General features: G+C 36.2%; 1 protein-coding gene and 1 non-coding gene across 4 annotated transcripts in view; one reads left to right on the plus strand and one right to left on the minus strand.

The window, feature by feature from the left end:
* The window catches only part of RTTN (rotatin), a 77,037-nt gene that overhangs the window by 20,692 nt on the left and 36,692 nt on the right, over window positions 1–19,653 (plus strand). For all 3 annotated transcript variants that reach the window (XM_042869847.1, XM_042869848.1, XM_042869849.1), the window contains 13 exons: window positions 1,261–1,387; window positions 2,621–2,746; window positions 3,054–3,170; window positions 6,043–6,182; window positions 6,420–6,591; window positions 7,777–7,876; window positions 8,733–8,821; window positions 11,277–11,394; window positions 11,670–11,766; window positions 13,139–13,207; window positions 13,541–13,729; window positions 16,193–16,432; window positions 19,046–19,190. In XM_042869847.1, the coding sequence (XP_042725781.1) occupies window positions 1,261–1,387; window positions 2,621–2,746; window positions 3,054–3,170; window positions 6,043–6,182; window positions 6,420–6,591; window positions 7,777–7,876; window positions 8,733–8,821; window positions 11,277–11,394; window positions 11,670–11,766; window positions 13,139–13,207; window positions 13,541–13,729; window positions 16,193–16,432; window positions 19,046–19,190 (1,729 nt within the window). The remainder of the gene's footprint in view (window positions 1–1,260; window positions 1,388–2,620; window positions 2,747–3,053; window positions 3,171–6,042; window positions 6,183–6,419; window positions 6,592–7,776; window positions 7,877–8,732; window positions 8,822–11,276; window positions 11,395–11,669; window positions 11,767–13,138; window positions 13,208–13,540; window positions 13,730–16,192; window positions 16,433–19,045; window positions 19,191–19,653) is intronic.
* TRNAA-AGC lies at window positions 15,598–15,670 on the minus strand. The gene has a single exon. It is a non-coding gene; the product is annotated as a tRNA-Ala (tRNA).

The raw sequence follows: 19,653 nt of genomic DNA on the forward strand, positions 1-19,653 counted from the left end.
TGTAACTTCCTTATATTTTACTTTTGAAACTCTTGGAGAATTTATTTTGTTGTATAGACAGTGCCTTGCAATATTCTATCTCATTTATTAAAATGCCTGCTTTAATTGCATTTTCTTTTTTAGATTTCCCATGTTAGCCTCTATTGGAGAATTTAAGTTACTCTGTCATGCCTGGAAAAATTGTGTGTCAAACACTTAATTAGAAATAAAAAATCTCAGTTTCACAGTATTTCAGAACTTCAGGGATTTATTTCAAAGGAAATTACATATAAGTGGTATCTAATAATGGCTTGCAATTATGAAATGTCAGAATACTAGGGCTGCTCCGAAAGTAATTCCTCCTGTTTTATGTTGGCCCACAACATCAGATATGGATGTTGGTGGTATGGCAGTAAAGGCTGAACCTTCACATCAGTATTCCATTCCATTTTGTTGCCGTACAGCATTTGGCAACAGAGAGGCAGTCTGACAAAATGGCATCTGCTGTAGATTTTTGAGTGTAGCTTGCAGGCTCTTGTTCATCACTGGCAGAAATATGGCTAATTGTGGTGAATATGTTGAAAATAGTGATTTGTAGCTGAGAATTTGCTTTATCAAATAGTGTTATTGCATTCTTTATGTCTGTTGCAGTTTCCATGGAAATAAGTGTGAGGCATTATGTTCAGAGCAACTTTTCAGTATTCTAATCCTTTTAGAGTTAATCATTGTTAACTCTATAATAATAATTTTTCTGAAAACAGGAATTTCACTTGAATTGATTATTATATTTTTACTAATGCCCATACTTCTTGTGATAGTGAGATGGACTGTGATCTCTTAACAGTAAAAACAAAACAGAACAAAAAAACCTTGAAAGCACTGGAATCTTCATAATTATAATTATCTGAAGATTCTACTGAAGCTCTGATTGACATTAATGTTTTTCCTAATTGTGATGAGAGGATTTTGGAAAAACTGATCTTTGTTTCCTTATGTGTATGAAAAAGCATTTTTACAAATGTGAGATTGATAGAATGATTTTGTTAAATCTTTTATGATCTTGAACTTCTGTCTGTCAAGTCATTTTTCTTTTCATGCTCTATATCCTTTCAGGAAAGATTTTTGACTTATTATCTTGAAACTTTACAGGAAAATTTTTATGGACATCTATGGTTCCTGTAAAATAAATTTACTTGATATATGCATGAAATCATAGTTTTATAATTTATTATACTCTTTATTATCATTTATAATGTAAATTTAACTATTTTTCATTTTAAGTTCTAAGTCTGCCCAGGCTGACCCATTGCTCCACGCTGGAAGTCAGAATATGCTTCTCCGTCTACTGGCTCATCCTTTGCTGAATATAAAAGCTGAAGCTTATCGCTGCTGTCTGGAAGTGGTTAAGGTTAGAACTACTGTTTACTTGCCATTCTTTGTTGTTGTACTGGATAATGTATAATGTGTGATTTCCTTGTGAAAAGTGTTGTTACTGCAAATTCTGCTTACCATATGATATGTTCTTATATCTGTGCAGGCATGGGTTTGCAGTTTGCTATTTTATTCTGGTATCTAAGACTACTTAGATTAAACTTTAGATACTTTTATTCAGAACGTTCATAAAGGGTGAGGAAAGCCAGTGACTGACAACTTTGCTTTTTTCAAAAGGATTCTGAGTAATATTGGTCACTATTTGTTGTTTTGTTTGATTTTGTTTCGGTTTTTGCTGCTGCTCTGCAGAAATATTTCAATTTAAATTAGTTTTTAAGAGAAAGAACTGAAGCGTTCACTTTTGCTTGTCTGCTGAAATTAGATTGCCCAGCTTCTATTCTCTTCATGAGGTTTTTCACTTTCCTTTATTGTGCTTTTTTGATTTAGTTAGTATTTTTTGTTTGTTTGTTCCTGAGCAAAAGTCACTTTGATTTGGCTGGTTGTCTTCTTTTTGCAAAGATGTTTGCTTAGACATGATAGGATAATGAAGTACTGACATGTTCAGAATATATATTTTTTACTTCAGTTTAATTGCTCAGACTGTATAAAAATGTGGAAGAAAATTATTTTTCGTATGTGTAAATGTCTGGAGAGTGTTTAAGAATATGTAATTCCTTTTATGTGCCAATTTTTTAAAAAAACCCACTACCTGAGGTTTTTGTTTGTTTGTTTTAATAAAGATAGGCCAAGAGCATCAACTACCTAAAAAAGTGTATGGTTGTATTCTTAATTAACAGTGTAGTGTCTGATTAATCAGATCATTTTAGGTATTCACAAATATTAACTTATATAAGTGAAAGCAAAAAACACTTTTGCTGTTTGCCTCCACTGAATGACAGTTGTAACTTTTTGTGAGATTTTTACCTGTCTATTAGGTTTCACTTATATTAATACAATAACACTGGACAACATAAAATTTAGCCATTATTTAAAATCAAAATGAATTGATTTAGTATTTCTTATTCTTATATAGCAGCTGCATCTTTTAGTCAGTGATCTACAAAGATGTTTCTTCCAGAACCATAATGTTTAGTTTTCAGAACTTTAAGTCTTCCAAGCTGCATGGATGCCTTTCACTACATGACAACTGCAGGCAGTATTGGAATATGTGTTGAATTTTAAAATTAACTGTCTTTATTTTTTACTGAAGGGCTGTTTAGTTATTCATAATGTTGCTGAATCTGTGTCTTCAATCTGCCATGGAGTACATTTTCTTCTTCATCCAAAAGTTTTATATGAAATTGCTACATTTGGACTTCAGGAGGAAAGAAATGAGGTACTATCTTCAGTATTTATAAGTTGATATTTAGTATTTATAAGTTGATGTTATTATGGTGCTCTGAGGCTTACCTGAAGTTTTTACTACATGGTTTTTCTATACATATGTAGGAAAAGTGAAGGATTAAAAGACCAACAAAAAGAGGAATGTTATGTATTTCAGTCTTTTTTAACAGCCTGATATTTAGCGTGACATAATTGAGAATCTTATTTGTACTTTCTTTTACAGTGTTGTCAAACTGATATAAATTGTTGCATTAGTTTCTTCTTTTTTATTATTTTATTTCTATTTTTTATTTGAGCAGGTAAGCTCCTCAGCCAAGGCTATTCTGATGCATCTACTGCAGGGCCAGTTAGTAATGACGATAATGACTTGGAACAAGTTTCTTGAGGCTCTCTATCCCATCATTCCTGTTTTACAGGTACTTCTATGTGCTATTATCAGTATTTAATGTATGAAATCTTGTAAACAGCAGCATGGATCTCTTAAAGCACAAATGGAATATTCACTGAAGTAGCAGGTGGGAAGTAGATTAACAGTGAAATACTCATGTCAAATAGTGAAATGACAATCAAAGTTACTTCTTTGATGTTTGCAGTCAAATTTTAGCCTGTTATTGTAGTAGAAATTGACAGTTACTGACTGAGACTTACATTTTTTGAGGATATGAGTGGAAATCCAAATACACTTCGAAACATTGCCATTTAGTTGGTGTTAGTTAAGATATTGGAAACAGTTGGAGAAATTTGAACATTTGTAGATCCTCTGTGATTGTACAGTTCTCTGATCAAGTTATGTGGTCAATAAACAGCAGGAGATGTAAGATATATTTTCTGTCTGTTTTGTTTTTTTTATCAGAAGAATCAATGGTTAGCGCTATCTTTAGACTTTAATCTACGTATCTGTTACAATATACCCATTTATTTTCCCTATCTTTGCTCTTGGCTCAGTCTAATATTTTTGCTGCCTTCAATCTTTTTTTTTTTTTTTTCTCTTGTTTTTTTTCTCCACTGCTAGACACTTTCCTTCTATAATCTATCTATAGGTTTCCAAATAAGCAGTTTTGAAGCACCTATTTGGTCCTTCCGGATGTTTTTTGTCTTATTTCATAGAATATCCTGAGTTGGAAGAGAGGCACAAGGATCACAGAGTCCAATTCCTGGTTCCACACAGGACCACCCAAAATTCAAACCCTATATCTGAGAGCACTGTCCAAACTCTTCTTGAACTCCAGTAGGCTTGGTGCCATAACCACTACTACCCTGGGGAGCCTGGGTGTTCCAGTGCCTGACCACCCTCAACCTTTTCTGAATGCCCAACTTGCCACTCTATTGGCACAGTTCTATGTTGTTCCCTCAAGTCCTGTCACTGTCACCAGAGAGCAGAGATCAGCACCTGCTCCTCCTCTTCCCCTGTGAGGGACCTATATGCTGCCATGAGGCAGCATATGCCCTCTTCTCTGTTCTGAACAAACTAAGAGACCTCAGCTACATCTCATGCATTTTGCCCTCTAGACCCTCCACCGTCTTTGTGGCCCTTCTTTGAATACTCTCCGTGGACCAGTTTTATGTCCTCATTCCCCAGCCTATATAGATATCCAGGGTTGCTCCATTCCATGTGCAAAGTCTGGCACCTGCTTTTGTTAAATACCATGTAGTGGATGATTTCTCAGCCCTCTAGTTTGTCAAGATTTCTCTGCAAGTCCTCTCTACTCTCAAGTCAACAGCTCCTTGTATTTATTTTCACCTGTATACTTGCTTATGTATATCTTCAAGTCCTGTGTCCAGCTTGTTCATGAAAATATTGAAAAGAACTGGTCATAATCACAGAATCACAGGGTTGGACAGGACCTCAAGGATCATGAATCTCCAACCTCCCTGCCACATGCAGGGCCACCCACCTCCTCATTTAATACTAGACCAGGCTGTCCAGGGCCTCAAACAACCTGGCCTTGATCACCTCCAGGAACTGGGCATCCACAACCTCTCTGGGCAGCCTATTCCAGTACCTCACCACTTTCTGTAAAGAACTTTCCCCTGACATCCAACCTAAATCTCCCCTCCCTCAACTTAAAACCATTTCCCCTTCTCCTGCAGTTATCAACCTTTGCAAAAAGTTGATTCCCCTCCTCTTTGTAGGCTCCCTTTAGGTGAGCTGGAGTGCTGGGGAACCTAACTAAAGAGTGGCTACCAGCCTAGTGTAAGCCTGTTTACTATAAGCTTTTGTGCTCAACCCATCTGCCAATTGTACATGCCTTGTGTTATTTTTTTGTCTAGCTGCATGCTGGACATTTTGTCAGAATGATACTGTTAGATCACCGAAACCCTTGCTGAAATCCCCAAAATTCCACCTTCTGGCTTTTACTGGTTAATTAGATGGGTTACCTTGTTACAAAAGGAAATCAAGCTTGTTTACTCTTGTTAACTGGTGTTGATTGTTACCTGTGACTGCATTGTCTTTCAAATGTTTTTCAATAACTCACCAGGCACTTAAGTGATGTTTACAGATCTGTAATTACCAGTGAAGTCTTTCTTGTCCTTGAAAATTAGGACGTTTGCCAGCGTCCTGTTGAATGTAAACTTTCCTGATTCTTTTGAAACATAATTTGGAGAGGTCTTGTGAGGTTTCTTTCTCTTGCTTAGTTTTATTTTGAAATATCATTACTGGTTATTATTTATGCTTACTAGTATAATTGCCAGAAACTACTTCTTTGCCTGTGTCTCAGTATTACTATAAATTGGAAAAAAATCATTAAATAAGATGCTCCTTGAAATAGAAGGATCAGATTGGATGTCTACCATAGTGGCGGAAAACTGAAAGGGACTGGAGAAAGGTTACTGGTGGAAAAAGCTCTGAAGAAACATCAGTTTCTCTGTTACACAAATGTATGCATTCCGTTGATATTCAAGATTAGATTGTGATTTTAATTTAACTGTAGGCTAAATGTATGAGAAAGAGTTCTCTACTCTCATTTTTCTAGTATAGTTTTTCTTTATGCTGTGGCTTATAGTGACTATATAAACAAACAAAGAAAGCATTAACAGACAGAGGGTTAAAGTTTCAGGTGAAACAGAGCCATGTAAAATCTTTAGATAAACTTTATGCAGGATAACTTCTTTCATGGAGGAATTTTTATCTACAGGATTTTTTTTTGTTTGTTGCGTTATGTTTGTTTTTAGTTGCTGCTGCTTTCACTCTCCATTGGTACGCAAAGGAATGGGAATTACTTGTCGAATTTGCTAAGTTTTTAATTTTTTCTTTAAATTAATTTAGGGGATTTGTTTTTGTTTTAGGGTTACGCTGACACAAAGGATGAGCTAGGTAACTGCATCCTCACTTTGAGTGAAACATCCTCTGACAAAGGAGATGGTATTCTCCCTACAACTACCAGACTACGAGCTGCTCTGCGTCTTCTCTTCTCAAAAAAGCACTTGTGAGTACTGCCTTGCAGCATTTCAGCATATCTTTAATGTTGTGACAAAAATGTCTTCTTCAAAACAAACAAACCTAAAAAACAATTGAATATTATGCAGTGTGTTGATTTGAAAGGTATAAAGTCCTTTGTTCTCCCATACTATATTAATTTTATAAATTAATATTTAACTGTATAACTAACATTTTCTGGTATGAGCTCTATTTATATATTTATTTTAATTGTTTACTCCTTTAGGGTTCGTTCTGTGGCACTTAAACATTTATTATTTCATATTTTGAATGAAGAAGGAGCAAGCTTGAAACGTCCATGTCTGCATGGCAGTGTGTTTACAAGTATATCAAACTTATTTATTATAGAAGGAGCTATTGAGCTGAAATTGGGCGATAAAATGGAGTCCATATTTAAGGTAAGCACTATCCAAATACTGTATCATTGTTATAGTGATACATTGTAACAATCATTTGTTACTCATTTGTTCCCTTGGTTTTTTTTTACCCTCTGTGAATCAGTTAACAGAAGGATTGAAGTACAAAGGGAACAGGCTTGCCCTGCTTATGACAATTTAATTTAATTAAGGTCTGATTTTTCTCAGTGTCTTTTTTCTACAAAATCTGTTTTTACTGAAGATAGGTTTCGATATAAAAATATTCTAAAACATTGGGAAACTGTCTGTTTTCCAAGTATTGTTGCTTTTGTGGAATGGAGAAATAGTCATAAGTATGTGATCTATGGGAAAATTATTCCCTATGCATTTGGTCAGTTAAGCTGTGTTTTCTTATATATTTATTTCTACCTCCCTTCCATTCTTTTCCTTTCTTTACCCTCAAGAGATTAACACTGTTATGTTAAACAATTGCTAAGGTGATTCCTCTCTGTTTTAAAATTATTCTGACCACACTTGATTTATAATCCAAAAACCATAATATGAAATCTGTACAGATGTAAAGAATTATTTTAGTTCGTTTAACCCTATTGCCAACAGTCCCCTTTACAGACTTAGAATTATTAATTCTAACATTTCTATGTAGCTTTGGGCTTTCTGTAGTCCACCATAAACTGAACATTATTAGAAATCAGCTCCTGTTGTTTACTAGAAACCATTCTTTATACATTACAGAAATGAGAGATTTGTTATAAAAAGGTTACAGTCTATTCCTTTCTTATTACGTACATGTGGAATCAAATATATTCTAATAAAGAATATGAATCCTTGATGGATTTTGACAGAGTCAGGATATTTTCAGTTATGTACATTGATGGGACAAGATGCAATGGGCACAAACTGAAACACAAGAGGTTCCATCTAAGCACAAGGAAGCACTTCTCGACTTTGCAGGTTATGGAGCACTGGCACAGGTTGCCTATAGAGGTTGTGGAGTCCCTTTAAAGATCTTCTAAAGCAGAATGTGAACCTGGGCAACCCTGTAGGTGGCCACAAGCTACTGGCTTCAACCTTCTGAAGTCCCTTCCAGTCTCAGCTGTTCTGTAATTCTGGAATTTTCCACTTCATAAAGAAATATGGGAGGTTACCTCATTTCACAGTTTCATATTGGTAACATTGGTTGTAGATCTAATATAGCTTTACTTTTAGGTAGAAACAATTGAAAAGCTTTATGACATCTTGACTTCTGATGCTGTTGACATAGTTTTACGAAAGTCTGCAGCTGAGCAGCTGGCCATCATTTTACAAGGTAACATTGTTGAGAAAACTTATATTCGTATGTTGTTCGTCATGTGAACTTGTAATTTTGCTATTTTTTTGTGTATATTTCTGCAAATGGTGTTTTTTGTAGGTTTTATGTAGATTGTTGGATGAGAATGTAGTGCTGGTGTGGACAGTAGTGTCTTTTTTTGTTACTGTCAAGACTAAGAAATAGTGTTCTTCCTGGTTTGAAAACAGTTTCCCTTGGTAATTGAGGAAGAAGCTAAATTCTGTGAGCTCTGTAAGAACTTTTTTTTTCTGCCTTGCTTTTTAAATATTCATCATTCTGTTGATTTGTGGTACAACTTATGGTGTTTCAAATATTTTATTTTACTACTTTAAGTACTATATCTTGATTGAGGGAGTTACTGTAAAATATACATGCATTTTTGATGTTGTTCCATTTTAATTAGGAAAGTCAATTCTTAGATTGCATAGGCTACTTTTAGATGTTTTACATGTAGTTTTACATGTAGAGTTTCTTCTAATATCCTAAATATTTCTCTCTTACTTTGAGATGGTCTAAATTACTATAGTTAAAATGGATTGAAATGTCATCTGCTTGAATAGATTTGGTAAACTCAAGTTTCTTAAAAGGACTAGTTACTATTTTGCATTTTTATTTAATTAGCATTTATGCTATCTTTAGGATAACTAAGCTAAAGACTGATGAACAAGACTGTGGAAGTTTTTCTTAGTAGAACTGGAGCTTTACTTGCTGTTAAAATTGTTAATTAACAGAACAAATTTTGGTCTTAATGGAAGTTTTTGATCATTGAGAAAAGTTCAGTATTAAATTGATTATGAAACCAGTGTTTGTTAACCACCTTTTGTTTTTCCTACAGATACCAACATGCATGGTATTGTGAAAAAGTTGGGTGTGGTAGAAAAGGTTTTGGCTTACCTCAGTGAATGCGTGCATGTGAATGGCAAGGTAAAACTAGCTTAGCATGATGATAGTAGAATTTGCCTTTTTCTGCACTTAAAACTCTCTTTGCACAACTTTCTTTGTGCATCAATTCTGCATACAGTAAAAATATTTAGTAACATTTTAAATTCTAAAATATATTTGTTACATTTCTGATGATATTAAGATCCTCTGAGTTAGGGAAGGTTAATTTATCTACCTATGAGAATAGTTACCATTTGTTGAGTGATGTGGTTCTTAAATATACATGAACTTCTATAAGATTCTCAGTAGCAACCAAAAAATAACTTTTTTAACTCTTAAAGGCTATTGACTTTAATAGTCTCTAAACTTAGACTTGAGGCAATTTATAATTAAAGTAAGATTAGGTTCATAGCAAGTGAGAATTTATGCATCAGATTGAGTTTGAAAAGCTTGGCTTAAAGGACACTGTGATGGACCATTTGTTACATCTTTACTTACTAATGTTCATTTGCTATGGATTTTTTTCCCCCCAAAACCAGCTTGTTATTTATTTTCAGTCTAGGAATAAGTGATTTTCTGACAGTAGAAGTCACTTAACAAAGGTCTTGTAAGATAAGATCATATTTAAAGCTGAGTGCATTTATGTTGTGGATGAAGAACCTTTCCAGTTTTATTAATCTGGTGATTGAATTTTTCTGAAAGTCACTATTAACAATTATTTAATGCCAGCTTGTTTAAGCTATAAAGTTTCCAATGGAAAAAATTCTCAGTTTGCTTCCATAGCGTTGGTATAGCAGTCTAGCCATCCAAACTTTACTTATTTAAATTTTTTTTTAAAAATCATTTTTCTATGGTAATGATTTCTTTCTTCAAAATGTGTAAGAGCTAGGTTAGAATAAATCAAGTAGAAGCACTGCTTACCTCTTCTGTAATGTAACTTTGTCTAAACAGAAGGCAGTGTTAGTTTCTATAGATCAAAGATCATAGAATCGTAGAATGGTCTGGGTTGAAGAGGTCCACAACAATCATCTAGTTTCAACCCCCCTGCTATGTGCAGGGTTGCCAACCACCAGAGCAGGCTGCCCAGACCCACATCCAGCCTGGCCTTGAATGCCTCCAGGGATGGGGCATCCACAACCTCCTTGGGCAAACTGTTGCAGTGTGTCACCACCCTCTGAGTGAAAAACTTCCTCCTAATATCTAACCTAAACCTCCCCTGTCTCAATTTAAAACCACTTCCCTATGTCCTATTACTATCCACCCTCATAAACAGCCGTTCCCCCTCCTGTTTCTGTGCTCCCTTCAAGTATTGAAAGGCCACAACAAGGTCTCCCTGGAGCCTTCTCTTCTCCAAGTTAAACAAGCCCAGTTCCTTCAACCTTTCCTCATAGGAGAGATGCTTCAGCCCTGTGATCATCTTAGTGGCCCTCCTCTGGACCTGCTCCAAGAGCTCCACGTCCTTCCTGTACTGGAAGGATGGAGGCCTGGACGCAGTACTCCAGATGGGGCCTCATGAGAGCCAAGTAGAGGGGGACAATCACCTCCCTCTCCCTGCTGGCCACCCCTTTTTTAATGCAGCCCAGAACACAGTTGGCCTTCTGGGCTGCAAGTGCACACTGCTGACTCATGTCCTGCTTAAAATAGACCATGTAAACTGCATTAAACAAGTCATTGGGGTGCAGTCTAGCCTGCACTCCGTTCTCCCTTCAAATGATTTTTGATTTCATTCTCAAATCTGTAGAGGGGGAAAAAAAAAAAAAATGCAAAAAGCTACAGACATACAAAAAAAAAAAAAGCCTTGCTGCTTCTTAGTGAAACGGCTACCAACAAAAGGATGAACTTTATAGTAGAGGGAAAAAGCACAACTTTAAAAAGACTTTTGGACACATGCAAAAGATGCTTTCCCATATTAAATAAGCAGAGATTTTTATCTATTGCATATCCAATGATACTGTGTTTGGTGATGGAGTTCATGAAAATAAATTTAAAGGTAGACTCTCGGGCAAGCAAAGTAATGTTCTGTGAAGGACATGCTGTCTTCTCATTCTGCAGTAGAAGTGATTTTGGTCCTATTTTTGGCTGCTGACTAATAGTTTACCAGCTGCTTTCTTATGTTTTGTGATCTGAAAGATTGGGACCAGAAAATTATCTGATACAGTCAGCTATTTGCATTTTAAAAAGAATGAATAAGGTTATGAATAAGTAGGATTTTTTTAAATCCTTCATCTCACATACGTGCTTTTAAGTAGTACATATTTTGGAAGCATGTTATATAACCATATATGAGGTCAGAGACCAAGAGTGTCACCATCAATTGCTAATAAAATGAAGCCAAAAGTTATCAGATATTTTCTAATGAATGTGCAGTTGTGCAAGGACAACATTTTCTTGACTGAAAATGTTTCTATACTATAAATAGTAGAATGTGCTTTTTTATAGCATAACAATTTGTATAATCTTAGTTGATATCGATATTAAATTGTTGTTGTTCTTGCAGGTTATGGAATCCATAGTGTTACCTTGTCTGATACTCTTACGGAAACTCATTTATGCTGATCCAGATGTTCGTTTATCTCTAGCACAGCAATCATCTTTGTTGCTTTCACTATTCAGAGGTGAAGATTCTGTTTTTTACTTTAATACATAGATAGAAAGAAAATGTGTGAAATATGTTAGATGTCTAATCAAAAGCTTTTGTGAGTGTTTTGGATAACTTCAGAGTCCGTGATATTTTAAAGAAAACAGTTTGCTAGTGTTACCAGTGTTGTGATATCTGATGAAGATGTTAGCAAAATAGCTGTGGAAAGAAAAGTTAACGACTGTCCTTCCATGTACTGTTAAATGCCACTATGTTCTTAACAATTTTTTAAAGAATCTTTGTTTTATTCAGTTTCCCTGATATTCCAAAATGATCAAGCTGTTTTAATGGAAGCTACAGTTTTGCTTTGTCTTCTGCTGTTTGATGAAGTATCAAGAACAGACACGTGGTATGAAAAAAAGTTATTCAGTTGCATTATCTTAATCAAAATTTAAGATTTTAATGAAAATTAGTTTTGTTTGGATACACACATATATGTATATAAATATAACTATCAGCAGAATTTTAATATGTTCAAAATTGCATGCATTACTTATTTGCATGTCAAATGAATTGTTTCAGTATTTAGGTTGCATGTTATATAGATCAACTTGTCACATATAAGTTCTTTGTACTTAAGTGTTAAGTACATTTATTTTCATTTTCCAGAAACCAGAAAGCCCTGGTTATTCTCTAATCCATGTTTTCTATAAATGGAAACTGCACTAATCAAATAACTAGCTATAGATGAGTTGCTGGTGATTTTCTAACTCAATTAGAATTCCCTTATTTACTTTGACTTTCAAGTGTAGTGGTTACCTTTCAGTCAAAGGACTTCAGCTAACGTTATATTGTTATTTTAAATTAGTATGTACATCAGGAAAAAATGTGCTCTTATTTTTCAGTGAAATATACTGAAAAAAATCTCTCATGCGTATTTGTCTCTAATAGAAAAAGAGTACATAGGTCACTTCAAAGTAATGCCTCCCATTTATTTCCATGGAAACTACAACAGATGCAAAGAGCACAATAACAACTGTTTGATAGAGTAAATTCTCAGCTACGAAACACCATTTTTCAATGTAGTCAGTACCATTTTCTATGCATTTTCACTAGCAATGAATAAGAGTCTGAATGCTCGCTCATAAAAAATATGCACCAGTGGAGGTGACCTGCTGTTACCATCACTGAAACACACTATCTCACTGTGCTCTCATACACTGTTTGGTCTCCATAAATGTTCAGCAAGCACTGATGTATGTCAGTGGGTATTGTTTTTTTTTTTTTGCATAGAGGAATTCAATTCCACACCTTTGCTTCATACACACTTCCATGTCAGATGCTGTTTTGTCAGATTGCTTCTCTGCTGCTATGTGCCACACAGCAACAAAATACAATGAAATATTGTCATAACATCTACAGCCGTGCCACCAGCATTTGCCTTTGATGTCACAGGTCAAAATAATAAAATAGGAGACATTACCTTCAGAGCAGCCTTGTAAATAATTCTGTGCTTTGGTTCTTAATTTCATTTTCAGGTATATTACATCTCCAATAAGTATTCTATATGTATATGACCTAAGAACTAGCTGAATATTGCATAATCATAAAGAAACAGCTTATTAATATAAACGTATTCAGCAATGAGTTCTTCAAGAGCTTTTTGTAGGGAAGAAGGCAGCTATATCAGAATCATAATGAATAACTACTATAAATACATAACTAATGAATTAGTAAATAATCAAAGTTAAAAATAAGAAGTAACTTAATCTTTTTTGCAGGACTGAGAGCATAAACAATAATGGTACTGTCCTACCTTCCTTCAGTTTACCTGTTGCTGTTGTTAGACGGTACATTGCCTTTTTGTTATTGTTCTTTGTTTTCTTCATCTTTTTTGGGGGGGGTGGTTTGGGGGAAGTGGGGATTAGCATTGTTTGTTTTTTGTTTGTTTGTTTTTTCACTAAACTTAAATCCTTTATGTTTTGCTGTCCTCCCTAAAGGATAGAAGCAAAGGAAGGCATTTGGTATTGAATCCAAAGTTGTTTTTCTCTTTTAAGTGATAAATGTGGAGTTTTCCACCTAGCTTTTTTTTTTTTTTTTGACAGTTTTGAAAACATTATTTGCAAATTTAAGAAATTGCATGACTGAAGCATTTAATTGTTGCTTTTGTTTGTTTGTTTAAGATATCATCTCCCCGTCAAGATCACTGCTCATCATATAGTTAGCCCTAATTCCATTGTAGTGCCATTGTCTTCTGAATGCTTGACTATGAAACCTGTGTCAGATATGCTAAAGATGTCTTGGAATTTGTCGTGGTACCATGGGACTGAAAACCTTTTGCAACTGAAAAATTACAAGAAGCAAGCAGAAACGTGAGCTGTTCAATCTTGTTTTTAAATCTTAATGTATTTCCTCTAAGCTCAACATCAAACAGCAGTAAAACTTGTTTATAGTTTGAAAATATTTTCTTCTACATGTAAAGGATTGCATCCCAGGAGTTGTAAATAAGTTATGATAATACCTAAATCATACAATCATAGAATTGCTCAGGTTGGAAAAGACCTTAAAGGTCATCAATTCGAACTGCAACCTAACCATACTAACCTAACTCTAGCAACCTTTTGTTAAGTCATGTGTACATTCATGTAACATACAACACATTCAGAGATGGTGACTCAACCACCACTGTGGGGAGCCTATTCCAGTACTTAACAGCCCCTTACATAAAAAGTTCTTCCTGATATCTAACCTAAACCTCCCCTGACACAACTTGAGGCCATTTTCCCTTGTCCTGTCACTCATCACCACTGAGAAGAGACTAGCCTCTCTCTTGCTGCAATCACCTTTTTTGAAGTATTTGAAGTGAGCAATAAGGTCTCCCCTCAGCCTCCTCTTCTCCATACTATACAGCCCCAGTTCCTTCAGTCTCTCCTCGTAGGCATATTCTCCAACCCCTTCACCAGCCTTGTTGCCCTTCTTTGGACCTGCTCCAGCACCTCAATATTCTTTCTATACTGAGGTGCCCAAAACTGAACACAGTACTCAAGGTGAGGCCTCATCAATGCTGAGCACAGGGGCAGGAGTACTTCCTTAGTCTACCATTTCTGATACAAGCCAGGATGCCGTTGGACTTCTTAGCCACCTGGGCACACTGTTGGCTCGTATTCAGCTGATTGTCTGTCAGTACACCAAGGTCTCTTTCCATCAGGCAGCTTTCCAGTCACTCCTCCCCAGGCTTGTGAGGTTGCCAGTGGTTGTTGACCAAAATGCAGGACCTGACACTTGGCCCTATTGAAACTCATACAGTTAACCTTGGCCCATTGATCCAGTCTATCCAGGTCCCTCTATAGTGTTGTTCTTCCCTCGGGTAGATCAACGTTCCCTCTTAACTTGGTGTTTATTGTCTGTGAAGTTACTGAGGGTGCACTTAATCTCTTCATCAAGATCATTAATAAAGATTTTAAACAGAAGCAGCCTCAGGACAAAGCCCTGGGGGACTCCGCTTGTGACTGGATGCCAACTGGATTTAATTCCATTGACAACAACTCTTTGGGCCTGGCCATCCAGCCAGTGTTTCACCCAGCAGAGCGTATCCAAACCATGGCAGTCGGCTTCTCCACAAGAATGTTGTGGGGGAGAGTGTCAAAGGCTTTACTGAAGTCCAGTTAGACCACATTGGCAGCCTCACCTTCATCTACTAAGCAGGTCACCTTGTCATAAAACAAAATCAAGTTTGTCAAGCAGAATCTACCATTAATAAATCCATGCTGACTGGTCCTGATCCCCTGGTTAACCTTTAATTGATCCATGACAGCTCCTGAGATTATCCTTTCCATTTCTTCCCTGGGCCTTAGAGACTGGTAGGTCACTAAGACTGATAGGTCTAGAGCTACCAGGATCATCTTTCCAGTCCTTTTTGAAGATGGATGTCACATTTGCTAGTCTCCAGTCTGCTGGGACATCCTCGATTCTCCAGGACAGTTGAAAGATGATGGAAAGTGGCTTGGCAACGGCAACCACAACTACAAACTCCCTCAGCGCTCTGGAGTGCAATCCATGTGGCCCCGTTGTTGTCTTTCACCTTAGTGGCCAAGTTCAGTTGTAGTTGGGCTCTTGCCTTTCTAATTTTCTCCCTGCACAGCTTCACTGTGTATTTGTTGCTTGCACCCCTCTTCCAAAGATCATAAACTTTTCTTTTGTTCCTGAGTTCCAGCCAAAGGTCTCTGTTCAGCCAAAACACTGGAGAATGCAGGCATCGATCCTGCTACCTCTCGCATGCTAAGCGAGCGCTCTACCATTTGAGCTAATTCCCCTCCTTTCATAGGCAATCAAGAAAATTCTCTTGACATGGTTTGGTGAGCACTTGATTAGCAAGGTTTCTGAGATTCTTTTGTATACAGAACTCAGCATCCCTGATAAATCATTTTTATTTTAACATACCCTATTCAAAATGAAATTAATTTCTTAAAAAGAAAATAGCATAGTCTACGAGGCGAGCATCTACAATGCCATAGAGGAAAAATTCATTACAAACCATGAATGACACCTTTGAAAGTAGTTTTTGAGAGGTGTTCTCTTTCCAAAGAACTTGAGCAGCTCAGGATTTGATTTCTTGTGGTGGTTTATTGGTGGTGTGTTTTTGGTTTTGAGCTCCTGTTTTGTTGTTTTTGAGGTGAAAAAAGAAAGGGGAAAATACATCTTGAAGGTAATTTATATTTATATATACAAAATTTATATTTTGTCTTCTCATCTGAACTAAAATAATTATATTTACTAAATTATATACTTATATAAGTATACTGATGGATGATAATTTTTCTTTCATGCCTTTTCAGATTTTTAGACACACTAAAACTCTCCTCAGAAGACATCCTTATACTGAAAATAACTCACACAACCTATGGACTGCAGGACTGTCTTAATTCAATCATTCAGGCAGTATCCCACAGGGATGTAAAAGCTTCTCTCATTAGGCTCAGCTTTTATGCCCTGAATGACAGACTTGGTTTAAAATGCATCTCTGGGTCTTGTCAAACCATTTTGAAGAGCACTGTTTGGCAAAAAGCAATAAATAGGTAAGCATACTGAAAGCATAAATGAATTTGTAAGTATGTTAAATTATAAATTTTAATTTATATTAAATTATAAAGTTCATAGTTTTCATATCCTCAGTTTTAAGGATTTGATAGCTTATGTACCTTTGATTCTGGTTGTTTTCTGTGCATGTAGTTAATCAGAATGATCCCATGGAAAATTTATTATGTGATCCTGTAGTTGACTTCTGTTTCCTTGTACTTCCTAAAGCTAATAGATGAGACTAACCACAGATTATACAGGTAATATCAACATTGACTTTGCTTTTATGCCATTTTTATTCCTTTTTTGTTTTTTTTTTTTTAATTTTTCTGATTTTCTGAGTGTTTGGTTTGTGCATGGTTTTTCTTTCATCAGGAGTGGAATTAATTTCTGTTCATAAAATGCATCATCTATCCGTTTGCAAATAGATCTTTAACAGTACAAAATGTGTAATTTAGCTGTTTGCAAGCAAGCGTGACTATTCTGGATGTGCCTAGTTCTGAGTATAATCCACCTGTGAGCAGGGATTATTCATTCTGTTGCAGTTCTCCACTAGTTTTGACTTTAAAGTTCTGTTTAGAGCCTACAGCCATGTGATTCAAAGTGTAAATCCACTTAGTTCTAGTGTATAGCTGTGTATGTTTTGTTGACAGACTGGTATATCAATACAGCACAAATTCCATTAATTATTTTGTGGTTTTGGTTGTTTTTTGTCCATCTGTCCAAATTTTGGTTCTAATATATGGGCTGAGAATCTTCTTCTGTATACTGCTTAGGAAAATGGGAATGGTTTGTTCTATACCATGCTCAAGCTACAATAGTTCTCATAACCTATCAATATTTTGGTGCAGTATGTGAAACTTATACTATTTTGGTTGCCATCTTCACTCAATCCAAGTAAAAGCTAACTTTTGAAACTGTTCAATATTTTCACTAAATGCCAGGAGGCATGGTGTGTTGATTGCCTGGAGGATGGTGTGTTGATTGGTGACATTGTTGATTGGTGTTGATTGGTGACATGAAGTCTTGTTGGCAATCTGTAACTAGCAGTGTACCACAGCAGTCGGTACTGGATATTATCCTGTTTGATATATTCGTTAACAATCCAAAGGCTGGGGGAGAGTACCTCCAGCAATTTTATGTTACAAAACTGGGAGGAGTGGCTGATATGCCTGAAGGCTGTGCTGCCATTCAGGAGGATCTTGATAGGCTGACAGAAACTGTGGGAAGTTCAACAAGGGGAAACGAAAATTCCTTGGGATAGAACAAATCCATGCACCCATACATACTTAGGGCTGATGAGCTGGGAATCAGCTCTGCAGAAAAGGCTATGAACTTGAACATGAGCCACCAGTGGCAAAGAAGGCTGAAGATATTCTTAGCTGCATTAGGAGTGTTGCCAGTAGGTCAAAGAGGTGATTATTTCCCCCTACACGGTGTTGATGAAGCTGCACTTGGAGTACTGTGTACACTTCTGGGCTCCCCAGTACAAGAGACACATAAATGTACTGGAAAGAGTCCAACAAAGTGCCAAATAAGATGTCTAAGCAACTGGAGTATCTCTAATGAGGAAAGGTTGAAAGAGCTGCAACTGCTAGGAGAGGACTGCATCTCACTGATGTATGTAAATGCCTGGCAGAGACTGCAGAGAAGATGGAGCCAGATTCCTTTCAGTGATGCCCAATGACAGGACAAGGTGAAATGGGCAAGAACTGAAGCACAAGATGTTTTATCTGAATATCAGGAGACACATTTTCACTGTGCAGAACAACAGCACAGGTTGCCCAGTGAGTTTGTGGAGTCTCTTCCTTAAAGATCTTCAAAATCCACCTGGACACGATCCTGAATAAGCAGCTCAACATGGCAGGAGTTGGACCAGATGATCTCCAGAGGCCCATTCCAAGCTCATTGTATCTATGATTCTGTCATTTATGTCAAAATGGCGAAGTATAAGAATACCGTATTTTAACTATGGAATATTTAAAATTGTAGAATCATAGAATGGTTTGTGTTGGAAGGGACCTTTAAAATCATTTAGTTCCAACCCCCATGCTATAGACAGAGACATCTCCCACTAGACCAGGTTGATCTCAGAGCCTCCTGCAGCCTGGCCTTGAACGCTTGCAGGGAGGGACATCCACAACCTCTCTGCCGCAACCTATTCCAGTGTCTCACCACCCTCACAGTAAAGAATTTGTTCCTAGTACCTAGTCCCCCCGGGGCCTTCTCTTCTCCAATCTGAAGAGCCCCACCTCTCTCAGCCTGTCCTCCTAGGGTGGATGCTCCAGCCCTCTGATCATCTTTGTGGCCCTCCTCTAGTTTGTCTTTGTTTCTGTTCTGTTCTTTCTGTCTTTTCCAACACACAATTCCGTGTCTTTTAATGTGTGAAGTATATGTAATACGAGTGTTTCAGTTTAATTACAACTGATATAATTCATTTTTTATTATTTGTAGTTATGTGTATTTAAATAATTAGCAGTTTAGTATAGGCAACTCCTTATTTGCTTAATATTATATTTGCTTAGTTAATTCAGCCGTATTAGACTGACATCTTAGTACTCTCTTTTAATTCCCTATAAGTATGAATATATATACACTTGTTTTCATTGCAGATTTTTGCAAGTGCTTCCAGCTTCTGATGAGGATGAGAAGCTTTTGGTAGATGTCCTAAGATTTTTGAACAAATTGTGTAGAGAGCAGAGAGCAAGCTTGGAGGCAGATCATCTAAAATGGATCTTGAAATCATTGCTTAAAAGTGTAAGAATGTAAATACAAACTTGTCTTGCTGTGATGTAGGTAACAATAATAGGATGGTTATACAGAGCCATGTAAATGTAGTTAGGTATATGTAGCTTTATGTAGAGCTTTATACATACACTATATATGCATTTATATTAAGTAGCTGTACATATGAATATACTTACGTGTACAGCTGTATATGTACAGCTGTATGTTTAAGTACATAACTGTGTTATCTATGTAACTCAAAGAATGAGGTTCTCTGCAGGTATATTGTGACTTTCTGCATGATAAAGAAATATAAATGTCTGTCTTGAATTAAGAATAAGAATTGAAAGTTAAGACAAGTTTTTGTTGTTTCAGTTTTGATTTAAAATGGTTGCAATACGTTTATGTAAAACATTTTTATAACCCTGAGGAAGGCATTATATGAGCATACAGTTCATACAGTTGAAATATAAAAATGCAAGTATGATATTGG

The sequence above is a fragment of the Lagopus leucura genome, unplaced genomic scaffold, assembly GCF_019238085.1.
Source record: "Lagopus leucura isolate 7727_CA_CO unplaced genomic scaffold, USGS_WTPT01 Super-Scaffold_100002, whole genome shotgun sequence".
Lineage (NCBI taxonomy): Eukaryota > Metazoa > Chordata > Aves > Galliformes > Phasianidae > Lagopus > Lagopus leucura.